Source organism: Salmo salar, chromosome ssa09 (genome assembly GCF_905237065.1).
Source record: "Salmo salar chromosome ssa09, Ssal_v3.1, whole genome shotgun sequence".
Lineage (NCBI taxonomy): Eukaryota > Metazoa > Chordata > Actinopteri > Salmoniformes > Salmonidae > Salmo > Salmo salar.
Window position 1 is genome coordinate 94,364,985 of NC_059450.1, and position 17,920 is coordinate 94,382,904.

General features: G+C 45.4%; 1 protein-coding gene across 2 annotated transcripts in view; it reads right to left on the reverse strand.

Annotated features, from left to right (window-relative positions):
* Positions 1-17,920, reverse strand: part of LOC106591089 (probable E3 ubiquitin-protein ligase MID2) — a 262,597-nt gene that overhangs the window by 146,209 nt on the left and 98,468 nt on the right. Inside the window, exons 3-4 of one of the 2 annotated variants that reach the window (XM_045724240.1) lie at positions 12,504-12,569; positions 8,675-8,770 (exon numbers count right to left, since the gene is read on the reverse strand). In XM_045724240.1, the coding sequence (XP_045580196.1) occupies positions 8,675-8,770; positions 12,504-12,569 (162 nt within the window). The remainder of the gene's footprint in view (positions 1-8,674; positions 8,771-12,503; positions 12,570-17,920) is intronic. The other variant, XM_045724241.1, reaches the window with a different exon arrangement.

The following is a 17,920-nucleotide window of genomic DNA, read 5'->3' on the forward strand; positions in this document are numbered from 1 at the left end:
CTTTTAACAGTTTGTTTTAACATGTTCTCTTCATGGCCAAGCCGCATAGCTAAATCATTAATTATGAATACAAGAGAACAGATTGTTGCTGAGCCATATCTGTATGTAGGCAGAGGAGGAGGACACCAGTTGGGAGACAGGGGAGAAGTGGAGGGAAGGCAAACACTTTTTATGGACAGTTTCCTCTCCATAATTTAATCTGATGGTCTGAATGAATCCTGTGGTTCTCCATAACACAGAGATTATTCCTCGCTTGAGATCTATATCTCTGTATAGCTGACCCCTGACTAGTGAACTATATCTCTGTATAGCTGACCCTGTCACCCTCTGATTAGTGAACTATATCTCTGTATAGCTGACCCTCTGATTAGTAAACTAAATCTCTGTATAGCTGACCCTCTGATTAGTGAACTATATCTCTGTATAGCTGACCCTCTGATTAGTGAACTATATCTCTGTATAGCTGACCCTCTGATTAGTGAACTATATCTCTGTATAGCTGACCCTCTGAATAGTGAACTATATCTCTGTATAGCTGACCCTGTCACCCTCTCCTTAAATTGCCACCCCTCAAATGAAAGACTTGACCGGGAACAGACACTGGGAGAGAATATGACTGAAATGAAAGGTCTCGTTGGGAACAGGCCGGGAGATAAATAACTCCTCAACAGACAGGTGAGGCTACTTCAGGTGAGGACTGATAACCTGCCGCCACTTAAAGTGCTGTACAAAACTCCAAGAACTTGATGTACTCCAAAGCTGGAGTGCTGAAACAACAATATTATTTTTAACAAGGTGAGGTGAAGTCTCTCATTGTGACAGTTCTTACTAATAGCTGTTCCTAAGGTAACAGTAACTCCTTTTTTTTGAGTTATAACGGCTGTCACCTTTAAACGGTTATTTTGATTTTATTTATTAGGATCCCCATTAGCCAATGCCAATGGCGACAGCTAGTCTTACTGGGGTCTGACTCATAACGAAAAATACATTACAGACAAAATAGTTTATAATTTAAATAAGTTTAAAAACATTAACATGTAGTGTGCATGTATCTATCAGTTCCACGTACATGTCAATACATACACACAACCAGTAGGTCGCTGTGAACAGAGGCGTTGTGCCGTGAGGTGTTACCTTCATTTGTTTTTTGAAACCAGGTTTTGCTTTTCACTTGCTCTATATAAGATGGAAGGGAGTTCCGCGGCACTCATGGCTCTGTATAATACTGTACGTTCTGGATCCGGGGGGACTGTACAGAGAAGATCTCACGACTATGAAATAACATTGTTTTATGATAAGGTGCAGCGCAGCGGCCATTTTGTCAGACTCAGGGTCAAGTAGTTGTCTGAGAACTAACTCCTCTGCCAGGTGTGATAGTCATTTCTGAAAGGTTACTGTATGAAAGCACGGAGAAGATCTCACGACAACGTTTGAATGTCATTTTGTTGGTCTTTGAGGTAGAGCATCTGGGCTTTCTAAAAGTCAAGGTCCAAAGAAAAGGCATAATTTCAGTGTGTGGTTCTCAATAGTTTTGAGATTACTGAATGGCACCGCTATTACCTATGGGTCCTGGTCAAAAGTAGTGCATTATATAGGGAATAGGGTGCCATTCTGGTCAAAAGTAGTGCACTCTATAGGGAATAGGGTGCCATTTGGGTCTCATCCTCAGACTCAGGAGGTAAATATTGGGCAGCTGGCAGCATCACTCCTCTAGAAGCCTGAGATGGTAAATATTGGACAGCATCACTCCTCTAGAAGCCTGAGATGGTAAATATTGGACAGCATCACTCCTCTAGAAGCCTGAGATGGTAAATATTGGACAGCATCACTCTAGAAGCCTGAGATGGTAAATATTGGACAGCATCACTCTAGAAGCCTGAGATAGTAAATATTGGACAGCATCACTCCTCTAGAAGCCTGAGAGAGTAAATATTGGACAGCATCACTCCTCTAGACGCCTGAAATGGTAAATATTGGACAGCATCACTCCTCTAGAAGCCTGAGATTGTAAATATTGGACAGCATCACTCTAGAGGCCTGAGATAGTAAAAATTGGACAGCATCACTCCTCTAGAAGCCTGAGATGCCATTAACTAACCAATATCCCTCGATTGATTATACAGCTCAGTTCCCCCAGCGCTGGCCGCACGCACGCACAGACAGACAGACAGACAGACAGACAGACAGACAGACAGAACCGTGGCTGGCTCTATCCTTGATGCTTAGCCTGACACTGTCCCTCCTCATTGGTTGAAGCTGTGCAGAGATAGAGATTGTAAATTGAGTTTCTGTCTAATGTAAAATGGAGGGTTGTTCTCTCATGGACACCATTTTACTTAGTCATCAGTATTTACTCACTCCTGTCTCTCTGACTCTGGCTGTTGATTACAGATTTACCACCACAGTATACATTTAACAGAGACATCAGCAGATACACCAAAGTTCAATACTGTTTCCCAGTTGGAGGATTCCCCACAATGCATTACATTCAGATGCCTATCAGCAGTATCTGTGACGTGAAATTTGGAATTGGGAGAATGTCAGCACTGTAGAAGGGAATAAGCAAGGCGTATTAAATAAGGTAATGTCAACCTGATATAACAGTGGAATCTGACTGGAATGAGATCAAGGACTTCATTGTTTTGGTTCCGGAGTTATCTGGAAACCCTGGGAATGTTTGTAGTTGACTCACCTTCACCCGTTGACAGATCTGACTGAGACTGACTCACCTTTACCTGTTGACAGATCTGACTGACTCACCTTCACCTGTTGATAGATCGGACTGACTGACTCACCTTCACCTGTTGACAGATCTGACTGACTTACTCAACTTCACCTGTTGACAGATCTGACTGAGACTGACTCACCTTTACCTGTTGATAGATCGGACTGACTGACTCAACTTCACCTGTTAACAGATCTGATTGACTAACTCACCTCTACCTGTTGACAGATCTGACTGACTCACCTTCACCTGTTGATAGATCGGACTGACTGACTCACCTTCACCTGTTGACAGATCTGACTGACTGACTCAACTTCACCTGTTGACAGATCTGACTGACTAACTCACCTCTACCTGTTGACAGATCTGACTGAGACTTAACTCATCTTTAGCTGTTAACAGATCTGACTGAGACTGACTCACCTTCACCTGTTGACAGATCTGACTGAGACTGACTCACCTCTACCTGTTGACAGATCTGAGACTGACTCACTTCTACCTGTTGACAAATCTGACTGAGACTGACTCACCTTCACCTGCTGACAGATCGGACTGAGACTGACTCACCTCTACCTGTTGACAAATCTGACTGAGACTGACTCACCTTCACCTGCTGACAGATCTGACTGAGACTGACTCACCTCTACCTGTTGACAGATCTGTGACTGACTCACTTCTACCTGTTGACAGATCTGACTGAGACTGACTCACCTTCACCTGTTGACAGATCTGACTGAGACTGACTCATCTCTACCTGTTGACAGATATGACTGAGACTGACTCAACTCTACCTGTTGACAGATATGACTGAGACTGACTCAACTCTACCTGTTGACAGATAAGACTGAGACTGACTCACTTCTGCCAGTTGACAGATATGACTGAGACGGACTCACCTCTGCCTGTTGACTGATCTGACTGAGATTGACTCACCTCTACGTGTTGACAGATTTGACTGAGACTGACTCACCTCTGCCTGTTGCCAGATTTGACTGAGACTGACTCACCTCAACCTGTTGACAGATCTGACTGAGACTGACTCACTTCTGCCTGTTGACAGATTTGACTGAGACTGATTCAACTCTACCTGTTGACAGATATGACTGAGACTGACTAAACTCTACCTGTTGACAGATTTGACTGAGACTGACTCACCTCCGCCTGTTGACAGATCTGACTGAGGCTGACTCACCTCTACCTGTTGACAGATATGACTGAGATAATCACCTAGGGTTGTGAAGGTCATGACATTTTGTCAGACAGTTATTGTCATGCAAATGCATGCCGGTTGACCATGAATTAACATAAACACGTTTAGCCTCTCCAAGCCTCCACTCATAAAAGCCGCCTTTGGAACATCAACATTTAAAAAAAGCATAATACAGTGGGGGAAAAAAGTATTTGATCCCCTGCTGATTTTGTACGTTTGCCCACTGACAAAGAAATGATCAGTCTATAATTTTAATGTTAGGTTTATTTGAACAGTGAGAGACAGAATAACAACAAAAAAATCCTGAAAAACTCCCTTTAAGAGTGTGCTCCTAATCTCAGCTCGTTACCTGTATAAAAGACACCTGGGAGCCAGAAATCTTTCTGATTGAGAGCGGGTCAAATACTTATTTCCCTCATTAAAATGCAAATCATTTTATAACATTTTTGACATGCGTTTTTCTGGATTTTTTGTTGTTGTTATTCTGTCTCTCACTGTTCAAATAAACCTACCATTAAAATTATAGACTGATCATTTCTTTGTCAGTGGGCAAACGTACAAAATCAGCAGGGGATCAAATACTTTTATCCCTCATTGTACATCTATTTAATATTCACCATCACAATAAATGCATTATTTATTTTAGGCAGGTCTAAAGAAACATTATAATAGGAAGAAAATGTATTTCAGAAGAACAGAATATGAGTTGGCCTACTGTATGTTATCTGGCTATGCTCCATGCCATTGGCTCTAGGCTTGTTCATTTAGCAGACAATATATGCTTATAATTCCTGGGACATTATTTTATAAGATATGATTTTATAGTAAGAAGAATATAATGAAGCAATAAGGCCAGAGGAGTTGTGGTATTTGGCCAATACACCACGGCTAAGGGCTGTTCTTAGGCACGACGCACACCCATCAGACTATTCTCAATTTAATCTTGTCTTTGCTAATATGCAAAATTAGTTTAGATTTAAAGTATAATGGCCCATTATCAAATAGGCAGGAACAGGAACAGGGGCAGGAACAGGAACAGGGGCTCGCACAGGAACAGGGGCACGAACAGGAACAGGAACAGGAACAGGGGCATGAACAGGAACAGGGGCAGGAACAAAAATAGGGGCAGGAACAGGAACAGGGACAGGAACAGAAACAGGAACAGGAACAGGGGCAGGAACAGGAACAGGGGCAGGAACAGAAACAGGAACAGGAACAGGGGCAGAGGCAGGGGCAGGAACAAGAACAGGGGCAGGAACAGGAACAGGGGCAGGAACAGGAACAGGGGCAGGAACAGGAACAGGGGCAGGAACAGAAACAGGAACAGGAACAGGGGCAGGAACAGGAACAGGGGCAGGAACAGGGGCAGGAACAGGAACAGGGGCAGGAACAGGGGCAGGAACAGAAACAGGAACAGGGGCAGGAACAGGGGCAGGAACAAGAACAGGGGCAGGAACAGGAACAGGAACAGGGGCAGGAACAGGGGCAGGAACAGGGGCAGGAACAGAAACAGGAACAGGAACGGGGCAGGAACAGGGGCAGGAACAGGGGCAGGAACAGGAACAGGGGCAGGAACAGGAACAGGAACAGGGGCAGGAACAGGAACAGAGGCAGGAACAGGAACAGGGGCAGGAACAGGGGCACGAACAGGGGCACGAACAGGAACAGGGGCAGGAACAAAAATAGGGGCAGGAACAGGAACAGGGACAGGAACAGAAACAGGAACAGGAACAGGGGCAGGAACAGGAACAGGAACAGGAACAGGGGCAGGAACAGGAACAGGGGCAGGAACAGGGGCAGGAACAGAAACAGGAACAGGGGCAGGAACAGGAACAGGGGCAGGAACAGGAACAGGGGCAGGAACAGGAACAGGGGCAGGAACAGAAACAGGAACAGGAACAGGGGCAGGAACAGGAACAGGAACAGGGGCAGGAACAGAAACAGGAACAGGAACAGGAACGGGGGCAGGAACAGGGGCGGGAACAGGGGCAGGAACAGGGGCAGGAACAGGAACAGGGGCAGGAACAGGAACAGGGGCAGGAACAGGAACAGAGGCAGGAACAGGAACAGGGGAAGGAACAGGGGCAGGAACAGGGGCAGGAACAGGAACAGGGGCACGAACAGGAACAGGGGCAGGAACAAAAATAGGGGCAGGAACAGGAACAGGGACAGGAACAGAAACAGGAACAGGAACAGGGGCAGGAACGGGAACAGGGGCAGTAACAGAAACAGGAACAGGAACAGGGGCAGGAACAGGAACAGGGGCAGGAACAGGAACAGGAACAGGAACAGGGGCAGGAACAGGGGCAGGAACAGAAACAGGAACAGGGGCAGGAACAGGAACAGGGGCAGGAACAAGAACAGGGGCAGGAACAGGAACAGGAACAGGGGCAGGAACAGGAACAGGGGCAGGAACAGAAACAGGAACAGGAACGGGGGCACGAACAGGGGCAGGAACAGGGGCAGGAACAGGGGCAGGAACAGGAACAGGGGCAGGAACAGGAACAGGAACAGGGGCTGGAACAGGAACAGGGGCAGGAACAGGAACAGAGGCAGGAACAGGAACAGGGGAAGGAACAGGGGCAGGAACAGGGGCAGGAACAGGGGCAGGAACAGGAACAGGGGCAGGAACAGGAACAGGGGCAGGAACAGGGGCAGGAACAGGAACAGAAACAGGAACAGGGGCAGGAACAGGAACAGGGGCAGGAACAGGAACAGGGGCAGGAACAGGAACAGAAACAGGAACAGGGGCAGGAACAGGAACAGGGGAAGGAACAGGGGCAGGAACAGGGGCAGGAACAGGGGCAGGAACAGGAACAGGGGCAGGAACAGGAACAGGGGCAGGAACAGGGGCAGGAACAGGAACAGAAACAGGAACAGGGGCAGGAACAGGAACAGGGGCAGGAACAGGAACAGGGGCAAGAACAGGAACAGGAACAGTCGCAGGAACAGGAACAGGGGCGGGAACAGGAACAGGAACAGGAACAGGGGCGGGAACAGGAACAGGGGCAGGAACAGGAAAAGGAACAGGGGCGGGAACAGGAACAGGGGCAGGAACAGGAACAGGGGCAGGAACAGGAAAAGGAACAGGGGCAGGAACAAGAACAGGGGCAGGAACAAGAACAGGAACAGGGGCAGGAACAGGAAAAGGAACAGGGGCAGGAACAAGAAGAGGCACAGGAACAGGGGCAGGAACAGGAACAGGAACAGGAAAAGGAACAGGAAAAGGAACAGGAACAAGAACAGGAACAGGAACAAGAACAGGAGCAGGAACAAGAACAGGGGCAGGAACAAGAACAGGGGCAGGAACAGGAACAGGGGCAGAAACAGGAACAGGGACAGGGGAAAAATGACATGTCTCCCGTATGCACTCAAATGGAGGTGTGTTCCTTTTTCAATCATGTCGGATAAGCTACTATAAAGATATTAGTATTATATATACATATTAAGCTACTATAAACATATTAGTATTATATATACATATTAAGCTACTATAAACATATTAGTATTATATATACACATATTAAGCTACTCCAGGTTTTATAAGGGAAAGAAACATATTAGCAGCTGGGATCCTCCTCTATTCAGCGCCAACCATCAACAACTCTGCTTTCACACAAGATTTCATATAGAAATGTCTGGGTTTATTTCACTCCACGCATCAACCTCTGTTTCAGGAGAATTCAGATACTACACCCTAACTCTGAATACCATGGGCTCGCCAACCCTGTTCCTGCAGCTAACTCTGAATACCATGGCCTCGCCAACCCTGTTCCTGCAGCTAACTCTATATGCCATGGGCTCGCCAACCCTGTTCCTTCAGCTAACTCTGTATACCATGGGCTCGCCAACCCTGTTCCTGCAGCTAACTCTATATGCCATGGGCTCACCAACCCTGTTCCTTAAGCTAACTCTGTATACCATGGGCTCTCCAACCCTGTTCCTGCAGCTAACTCTGTATGCCATGGGCTCGCCAACCCTGTTCCTGCAGCTAACTCTATATGCCATGGGCTCGCCAACCCTGTTCCTTCAGCTAACTCTGTATACCATGGGCTCTCCAACCCTGTTCCTGCAGCTAACTCTGTATGCCATGGGCTCTCCAACCCTGTTCCTTCAGCTAACTCTGTATGCCATGGGCTCTCCAACCCTGTTCCTGCAGCTAACTCTGTATACCATGGGCTCTCCAACCCTGTTCCTGCAGCTAACTCTGTATGCCATGGGCTCGCCAACCCTGTTCCTGCAGCTAACTCTGTATGCCATGGGCTCTCCAACCCTGTTCCTTTAGCTAACTCTGTATACCATGGGCTCTCCAACCCTGTTCCTTCAGCTAACTGCGGTCATGACTCTTGACTGCTGGTGTGGTGGTAATACGGTCACATGGAATTTGACTGCGGTCATGACTCATGACTGCTGGTGTGGTGGTAATACGGTCACATGGAATTTGACAGCGGTCATGACTCATGTCTGCTGGTGTGGTGGTAATACGGTCACATGGAATTTGACAGCGGTCATGACTCATGACTGCTGGTGTAGTGGTAATACGGTCACATGGAATTTGACTGCGGTCATGACTCATGACTGCTGGTGTGGTGGTAATACGGTCACATGGAATTTGACAGCGGTCATGACTCATGACTGCTGGTGTGGTGGTAATACGGTCACATGGAATTTGACTGCGGTCATGACTCATGACTGCTGGTGGGGTGGTAATACGGTCACAACAACAGCCCTAGACTCACCTCAACCTGCTGACAGATCTGGATGAGTTTGGCCATCTGGTTCTCCAGCTCACTGTTTCTCTTCACCAGATTGGTGAGGTTGTTCTCCAGGGTTTGCTGTTGGGACAGGCAGAGGAACAGGACAGTGAGATATAAAAAAAGGGTAAAAGGAAGAAATACCCAAATGCACTTTGCTCGAAAGGGAGAAAACAGACTAACAGGAACGTTGGCCATGTGCAGTGGATGACCATCCTATTGTCTCTGACCACTGAACATCGGCCATCATTTCTCTACATTTCCATCTGGACTACAGGTTACAGTTCCCAATAAACCATCTGAACTACAGGTTACAGTTCCCCAATAAACCATCTGAACTACAGGTTACAGTTCCCAATAAACCATCTGAACTACAGGTTACAGTTCCCAATTAACCATCTGAACTACAGGTCACAGTTCCCAATAAACCATCTGAACTACAGGTTACAGTTCCCAATAAACCATCTGAACTACAGGTTACAGTTCCCCAATAAATCATCTGAACTACAGGTCACAGTTCCCAATAAACCATCTGAACTACAGGTTACAGTTCCCCAATAAACCATCTGAACTACAGGTTACAGTTCCCAATAAACCATCTGAACTACAGGTTACAGTTCCCAATTAACCATCTGAACTACAGGTCACAGTTCCCAATAAACCATCTGAACTACAGGTTACAGTTCCCAATAAACCATCTGAACTACAGGTTACAGTTCCCCAATAAATCATCTGAACTACAGGTCACAGTTCCCAATAAACCATCTGAACTACATGTTACAGTTCCCAATAAACCATCTGAACTACAGGTTACAGTTCCCCAATAAACCATCTGAACTACAGGTTACAGTTCCCAATAAACCATCTGAACTACAGGTTACAGTTCCCCAATAAACCATCTGAACTACAGGTTACAGTTCCACAATAAACCATCTGAACTACAGGTTACAGTTCCACAATAAACCATCTGAACTACAGGTTACAGTTCCCCAATAAACCATCTGAACTACAGGTTACAGTTCCCAATTAACCATCTGAACTACAGGTTACAGTTCCCCAATAAACCATCTGAACTACAGGTTACAGTTCCACAATAAACCATCTGAACTACAGGTTACAGTTCCCCAATAAACCATCTGAACTACAGGTTACAGTTCCCAATTAACCATCTGAACTACAGGTTACAGTTCCCCAATAAACCATCTGAACTACAGGTTACAGTTCACAATAAACCATCTGAACTACAGGTTACAGTTCCCAATTAACCATCTGAACTACAGGTTACAGTTCCCAATTAACCATCTGAACTACAGGTTACAGATCTTCAATAAACGATCTGAACTACAGGTTACAGTTCCCCAATAAACCATCTGAACTACAGGTTACAGTTCCCCAATAAACCATCTGAACTACAGGTTACAGTTCCCAATTAACCATCTGAACTACAGGTTACAGTTCCAAATTAACCATCTGAACTACAGGTTACAGTTCCTCAATAAACCATCTGAACTACAGGTCACAGTTCCCAATAAACCATCTGAACTACAGGTTACAGTTCACAATAAACCATCTGAACTACAGGTTACAGTTCCCAATTAACCATCTGAACTACAGGTTACAGTTCCAAAATAAACCATCTGAACTACAGGTTACAGTTCACAATAAACCATCTGAACTACAGGTTACAGTTCCCAATAAACCATTGTATTTATACTGTAAGATAGCATCATCCATCCAAAGCAAAGCCAATATTCAGTTCTGTGAGATAACAGATAACACAAGATGACCTTGAAGGATATAGAGAGAGAGCATCAGAATAGTTCTGTAGAAATATTCAGAATACTATCCAACTACATTCACAACATTCAATAGTGCTGAGTGAGGTTGAGATCCGTGACAGTTAGTGGGTTAGTCAGAGGGTTTAGATCCCTGACAGTTAGTGGCTTAGTCAGAGGGTTTATATCCCAGACAGTTAGTGGGTTAGTCAGAGGGTTTAGATCCCTGACAGTTAGTGGGTTAGTCAGAGGGTTTATATTCCTGACAGTTAGTGGGTTAGTCAGAGGGTTTAGATCCCTGACAGTTAGTGGGTTAGTCAGAGGGTTTATATCCCAGACAGTTAGTGGGTTAGTCAGAGGGTTTATATCCCAGACAGTTAGTGGGTAAGTCAGAGGGTTTATATCCCTGACAGTTAGTGGGTTAGTCAGAGGGTTTAGATCCCTGACAGTTAGTGGGTTAGTCAGAGGGTTTAGATCCCAGACAGTTAGTGGGTTAGTCAGAGGATTGAGATCCCTGACAGTTAGTGGGTTAGTCAGAGGGTTGCGATCGAAGACAGTTAGTGGGTTAGTCAGAGGGTTTAGATCCCTGACAGTTAGTGGGTTAGTCAGAGGGTTTAGATCCCTGACAGTTAGTGGGTTAGTCAGAGGGTTGCGATCGAAGACAGTTAGTGGGTTAGTCAGAGGGTTTAGATCCTTGACAGTTAGTGGGTTAGTCAGAGGGTTTATATCCCAGACAGTTAGTGGGTTAGTCAGAGGGTTTAGATTCCAGACAGTTAGTGGGTTAGTCAGAGGGTTTATATCCCAGACAGTTAGTGGGTTAGTCAGAGGGTTTATATCCCAGACAGTTAGTGGGTTAGTCAGAGGGTTTATATCCCAGACAGTTAGTGGGTTAGTGAGAGGGTTTATATCCCAGACAGTTAGTGGGTTAGTCAGAGGGTTTAGATCCCAGACAGTTAGTGGGTTAGTCAGAGGGTTTATATCCCAGACAGTTAGTGGGTTAGTCAGAGGGTTTAGATTCCAGACAGTTAGTGGGTTAGTCAGAGGGTTTATATCCCAGACAGTTAGTGGGTTAGTCAGAGGGTTTATATCCCAGACAGTTAGTGGGTTAGTCAGAGGGTTTATATCCCAGACAGTTAGTGGGTTAGTGAGAGGGTTTATATCCCAGACAGTTAGTGGGTTAGTCAGAGGGTTGAGATACAAATCAAATAAAATCTGATTTTATTGGTCACACACACATGGTTAGCAGATGTTAATGTGAATTTAGCGAAACGCTTGTGCTTCTAGTTCTGACAGTGCAGTAAGTGGGTTAGTCAGAAGGTTGAGATCTCAGAGAGAGAGAGAGAGAGAGAGAGAGAGAGAGAGAGAGAGAGAGAGAGAGAGAGAGAGAGAGAGAGAGAGAGAGAGAGAGAGACATTTTTATTGTTTATTTCACTTTTGTATATTATTTACCTCACCTGCTTTGGTAATGTTAACATATGTGTTTTCCATGCCAATAAAGCCCCTCAAATTGAATTGAGAGAGAGAGAGAGAGAGAGAGAGAGAGAGAGAGAGAGAGAGAGAGAGAGAGAGAGAGAGCATAACAGCCCATGAATTTAAGCAACAGCAGTAACAAAGAAGAAGCAACAACTACAAAAACAACAACAACAGGAAGAAACAACAGGAAGAAACAACAGGAAGAAACAACAGGAAGAAACAACAGGAAGAAACAACAGGAAGAAACAACAGGAAGAAACAACGGCCGCAGGCAGCAACACAAAGAGGAATAGTTACAACAGCTCTTTTGAAGCTGGTTATCTATTCATGCATGTGAATGAGAAGCATGAGAGGAAGGGCAATCCAAACGTCCACCTGGCTGTGTGACCGTATGTGTCCATTGTCTCAGTAACCTCTCCCTCTCCAAACACCAGGACAACCAGGACACTGGTTGAGTCCCAAATGGCACCCAATGCCCTTCATTGTGAACTAGTTAGCACAGGAAATAGGGTGCCATTTGGGAGGGACAGTGATTTAAAAGTCAAGCGAATCATTGGGTGACTCACCGCAGCGCTTGTCTTTGATGCCTCCAATACCGCGTCAGATACTCTGCCAGGACTCACTTGAAAAGCCTACGAACACACACATAGACAGGTCTGGTCTGGTCTGGTACACTATGAAAACACACATAGACAGGTCTGGTGTGGTCTGGTACACTACGAACACACACATAGACAGGTCTGGTGTGGTCTGGTACACTATGAAAACACACATAGACAGGTCTGGTGTGGTCTGGTACACTACGAACACACACATAGACAGGTCTGGTGTGGTCTGGTACACTACGAACACACACATAGACAGGTCAGATCTGGTCTGGTCTGGTCTGGTACACTATGAAAACACACATAGACTGGTCTGGTCTGGTCTGGTCTGGTACACTACGAACACACACATAGACAGGTCTGATCTGGTCTGGTCTGGTACTCTATGAAAACACACATAGACAGGTCTGGTCTGGCCTGGTCTGGTCTTGCTGGTCTGGTCTTGCTGGTCTGGTCAGATCTGGTCTGGTACACTATGAACACACACATAGACAGGTCTGCTCTGGTCTGGCCTGGCCTGGTCTGGTCTTGCTGGTCTGGTCTGGTCTGGCCTGGTCAGGTCTTGCTGGTCTGGTCTGGTCTGGCCTGGTCAGGTCTTGCTGGTCTGGTCTGCTCTGGTCAGGTCAGATCTGGTCTGTTACTCTCTACTGACACGTTAGTCTAACTGGTCGGTCTGTTACTCTCTACTGACACGTTAGTCTGACTGGTCTGTCTGTTACTCTCTCTACTGACACGTTAGTCTAACTGGTCTGTCTGTTACTCTCTACTGACACATTAGTCTGACTGGTCTGTCTGTTACTCTCTCTACTGACACGTTAGTCTAACTGGTCTGTCTGTTACTCTCTCTACTGACACGTTAGTCTAACTGGTCTGTCTGTTACTCTCTCTACTGACACGTTAGTCTAACTGGTCTGTCTGCTACTCTCTCTACTGACACGTTAGTCTAACTGGTCTGTCTGTTACTCGCTCTACTGAAACGTTAGTCTAACTGGTCTGTCTGTTACTCTCTACTGACACGTTAGTCTAACTGGTCTGTCTGTTACTCTCTACTGACACGTTAGTCTAACTGGTCTGTCTGTTACTCTCTACTGACACGTTAGTCTAACTGGTCTGTCTGTTACTCTCTCTACTGACACGTTAGTCTAACTGGTTTGTCTGTTACTCTCTCTACTGACACGTTAGTCTAACTGGTCTGTCTGTTACTCTCTCTACTTACACGTTAGTCTAACTGGTCTGTCTGTTACTCTCTACTGACACGTTAGTCTAACTGGTCTGTCTGTTACTCTCTCTACTGACACGTTAGTCTGACTGGTCTGTCTGTTACTCTCTACTGACACGTTAGTCTTACTGGTCTGTCTGTTACTCTCTACTGACACGTTAGTCTTACTGGTCTGTCTGTTACTCTCTACTGACACGTTAGTCTAACTGGTCTGTCTGTTACTCTCTCTACTGACACGTTAGTCTAACTGGTCCGTCTGTTACTCTCTACTGACACGTTAGTCTTACTGGTCTGTCTGTTACTCTCTACTGACACGTTAGTCTAACTGGTCTGTCTGTTACTCTCTCTACTGACACGTTAGTCTAACTGGTCCGTCTGTTACTCTCTACTGACACGTTAGTCTAACTGGTCTGTCTGTTACTCTCTACTGACCCGTTAGTCTAACTGGTCTGTCTGTTACTCTCTCAACTGACACGTTAGTCTAACTGATCTGTCTGTTACTCTCTAGTGACACGTTAGTCAAACTGGTCTGTCTGTTACTCTCTACTGACACGTTAGTCTAACTGGTCTGTCTGTTACTCTCTCTACTGACACGTTAGTCTAACTGGTCTGTCTGTTACTCTCTACTGACACGTTAGTCTAACTGGTCTGTCTGTTACTCTCTCTACTGACACGTTAGTCTAACTGGTCCGTCTGTTACTCTCTACTGACACGTTAGTCTAACTGGTCTGTCTGTTACTCTCTCTACTGACACGTTAGTCTAACTGGTCTGTCTGTTACTCTCTCTACTGACACGTTAGTCTAACTGGTCTGTCTGTTACTCTCTCTACTTACACGTTAGTCTAACTGGTCTGTCTGTTACTCTCTACTGACACGTTAGTCTAACTGGTCTGTCTGTTACTCTCTCTACTGACACGTTAGTCTAACTGGTCCGTCTGTTACTCTCTACTGACACGTTAGTCTAACTGGTCTGTCTGTTACTCTCTCTACTGACACGTTAGTCTAACTGGCCTGTCTGTTACTCTCTCTACTGACAGTTAGTCTAACTGGTCTGTCTGTTACTCTCTCTACTGACAGTTAGTCTAAATGGTCTGTCTGTTACTCTCTCTACTGACACGTTAGTCTAACTGGTCTGTCTGTTACTCTCTAGTGACACGTTAGTCTAACTGGTCTGTCGTGTACTCTCTACTGACACGTTAGTCTAACTGGTCTGTCTGTTACTCTCTCTACTGACACGTTAGTCTAACTGGTCTGTCTGTTACTCTCTCTACTGACACGTTAGTCTAACTGGTCTGTCTGTTACTCTCTCTACTGACACGTTAGTCTAACTGGTCTGTCTGTTACTCTCTCTACTTACACGTTAGTCTAACTGGTCTGTCTGTTACTCTCTACTGACACGTTAGTCTAACTGGTCTGTCTGTTACTCTCTCTACTGACACGTTAGTCTAACTGGTCCGTCTGTTACTCTCTACTGACACGTTAGTCTAACTGGTCTGTCTGTTACTCTCTCTACTGACACGTTAGTCTAACTGGCCTGTCTGTTACTCTCTCTACTGACAGTTAGTCTAACTGGTCTGTCTGTTACTCTCTCTACTGACAGTTAGTCTAACTGGTCTGTCTGTTACTCTCTCTACTGACACGTTAGTCTAACTGGTCTGTCTGTTACTCTCTCTACTGACACGTTAGTCTAACTGGTCTGTCTGTTACTCTCTAGTGACACGTTAGTCTAACTGGTCTGTCGTGTACTCTCTACTGACACGTTAGTCTAACTGGTCTGTCTGTTACTCTCTCTACTGACACGTTAGTCTAACTGGTCTGTCTGTTACTCTCTCTACTTACACGTTAGTCTAACTGGTCTGTCTGTTACTCTCTACTGACACGTTAGTCTAACTGGTCTGTCTGTTACTCTCTCTACTGACACGTTAGTCTGACTGGTCTGTCTGTTACTCTCTACTGACACGTTAGTCTAACTGGTCTGTCTGTTACTCTCTACTGACACGTTAGTCTAACTGGTCTGTCTGCTACTCTCTCTACTGACACGTTAGTCTAACTGGTCCGTCTGTTACTCTCTACTGACACGTTAGTCTAACTGGTCTGTCTGTTACTCTCTCTACTGACACGTTAGTCTAACTGGTCTGTCTGTTACTCTCTCTACTGACACGTTAGTCTAACTGGTCTGTCTGTTACTCTCTCTACTGACACGTTAGTCTAACTGGTCCGTCTGTTACTCTCTACTGACACGTTAGTCTAACTGGTCTGTCTGCTACTCTCTCTACTGACACGTTAGTCTAACTGGTCTGTCTGTTACTCTCTCTACTGACACGTTAGTCTAACTGGTCCGTCTGTTACTCTCTACTGACACGTTAGTCTTACTGGTCTGTCTGTTACTCTCTACTGACACGTTAGTCTAACTGGTCTGTCTGTTACTCTCTCTACTGACACGTTAGTCTAACTGGTCCGTCTGTTACTCTCTACTGACACGTTAGTCTAACTGGTCTGTCTGTTACTCTCTACTGACCCGTTAGTCTAACTGGTCTGTCTGTTACTCTCTCAACTGACACGTTAGTCTAACTGATCTGTCTGTTACTCTCTAGTGACACGTTAGTCAAACTGGTCTGTCTGTTACTCTCTACTGACACGTTAGTCTAACTGGTCTGTCTGTTACTCTCTCTACTGACACGTTAGTCTAACTGGTCTGTCTGTTACTCTCTCTACTTACACGTTAGTCTAACTGGTCTGTCTGTTACTCTCTACTGACACGTTAGTCTAACTGGTCTGTCTGTTACTCTCTCTACTGACACGTTAGTCTAACTGGTCTGTCTGTTACTCTCTACTGACACGTTAGTCTAACTGGTCTGTCTGTTACTCTCTCTACTGACACGTTAGTCTAACTGGTCCGTCTGTTACTCTCTACTGACACGTTAGTCTAACTGGTCTGTCTGTTACTCTCTCTACTGACACGTTAGTCTAACTGGTCTGTCTGTTACTCTCTCTACTGACACGTTAGTCTAACTGGTCCGTCTGTTACTCTCTACTGACACGTTAGTCTAACTGGTCTGTCTGCTACTCTCTCTACTGACACGTTAGTCTAACTGGTCTGTCTGTTACTCTCTCTACTGACACGTTAGTCTAACTGGTCCGTCTGTTACTCTCTACTGACACGTTAGTCTTACTGGTCTGTCTGTTACTCTCTACTGACACGTTAGTCTAACTGGTCTGTCTGTTACTCTCTCTACTGACACGTTAGTCTAACTGGTCCGTCTGTTACTCTCTACTGACACGTTAGTCTAACTGGTCTGTCTGTTACTCTCTACTGACCCGTTAGTCTAACTGGTCTGTCTGTTACTCTCTCAACTGACACGTTAGTCTAACTGATCTGTCTGTTACTCTCTAGTGACACGTTAGTCAAACTGGTCTGTCTGTTACTCTCTACTGACACGTTAGTCTAACTGGTCTGTCTGTTACTCTCTCTACTGACACGTTAGTCTAACTGGTCTGTCTGTTACTCTCTCTACTTACACGTTAGTCTAACTGGTCTGTCTGTTACTCTCTACTGACACGTTAGTCTAACTGGTCTGTCTGTTACTCTCTCTACTGACAGTTAGTCTAAATGGTCTGTCTGTTACTCTCTCTACTGACACGTTAGTCTAACTGGTCTGTCTGTTACTCTCTAGTGACACGTTAGTCTAACTGGTCTGTCGTGTACTCTCTACTGACACGTTAGTCTAACTGGTCTGTCTGTTACTCTCTCTACTGACACGTTAGTCTAACTGGTCTGTCTGTTACTCTCTCTACTGACACGTTAGTCTAACTGGTCTGTCTGTTACTCTCTCTACTGACACGTTAGTCTAACTGGTCTGTCTGTTACTCTCTCTACTTACACGTTAGTCTAACTGGTCTGTCTGTTACTCTCTACTGACACGTTAGTCTAACTGGTCTGTCTGTTACTCTCTCTACTGACACGTTAGTCTAACTGGTCCGTCTGTTACTCTCTACTGACACGTTAGTCTAACTGGTCTGTCTGTTACTCTCTCTACTGACACGTTAGTCTAACTGGCCTGTCTGTTACTCTCTCTACTGACAGTTAGTCTAACTGGTCTGTCTGTTACTCTCTCTACTGACAGTTAGTCTAACTGGTCTGTCTGTTACTCTCTCTACT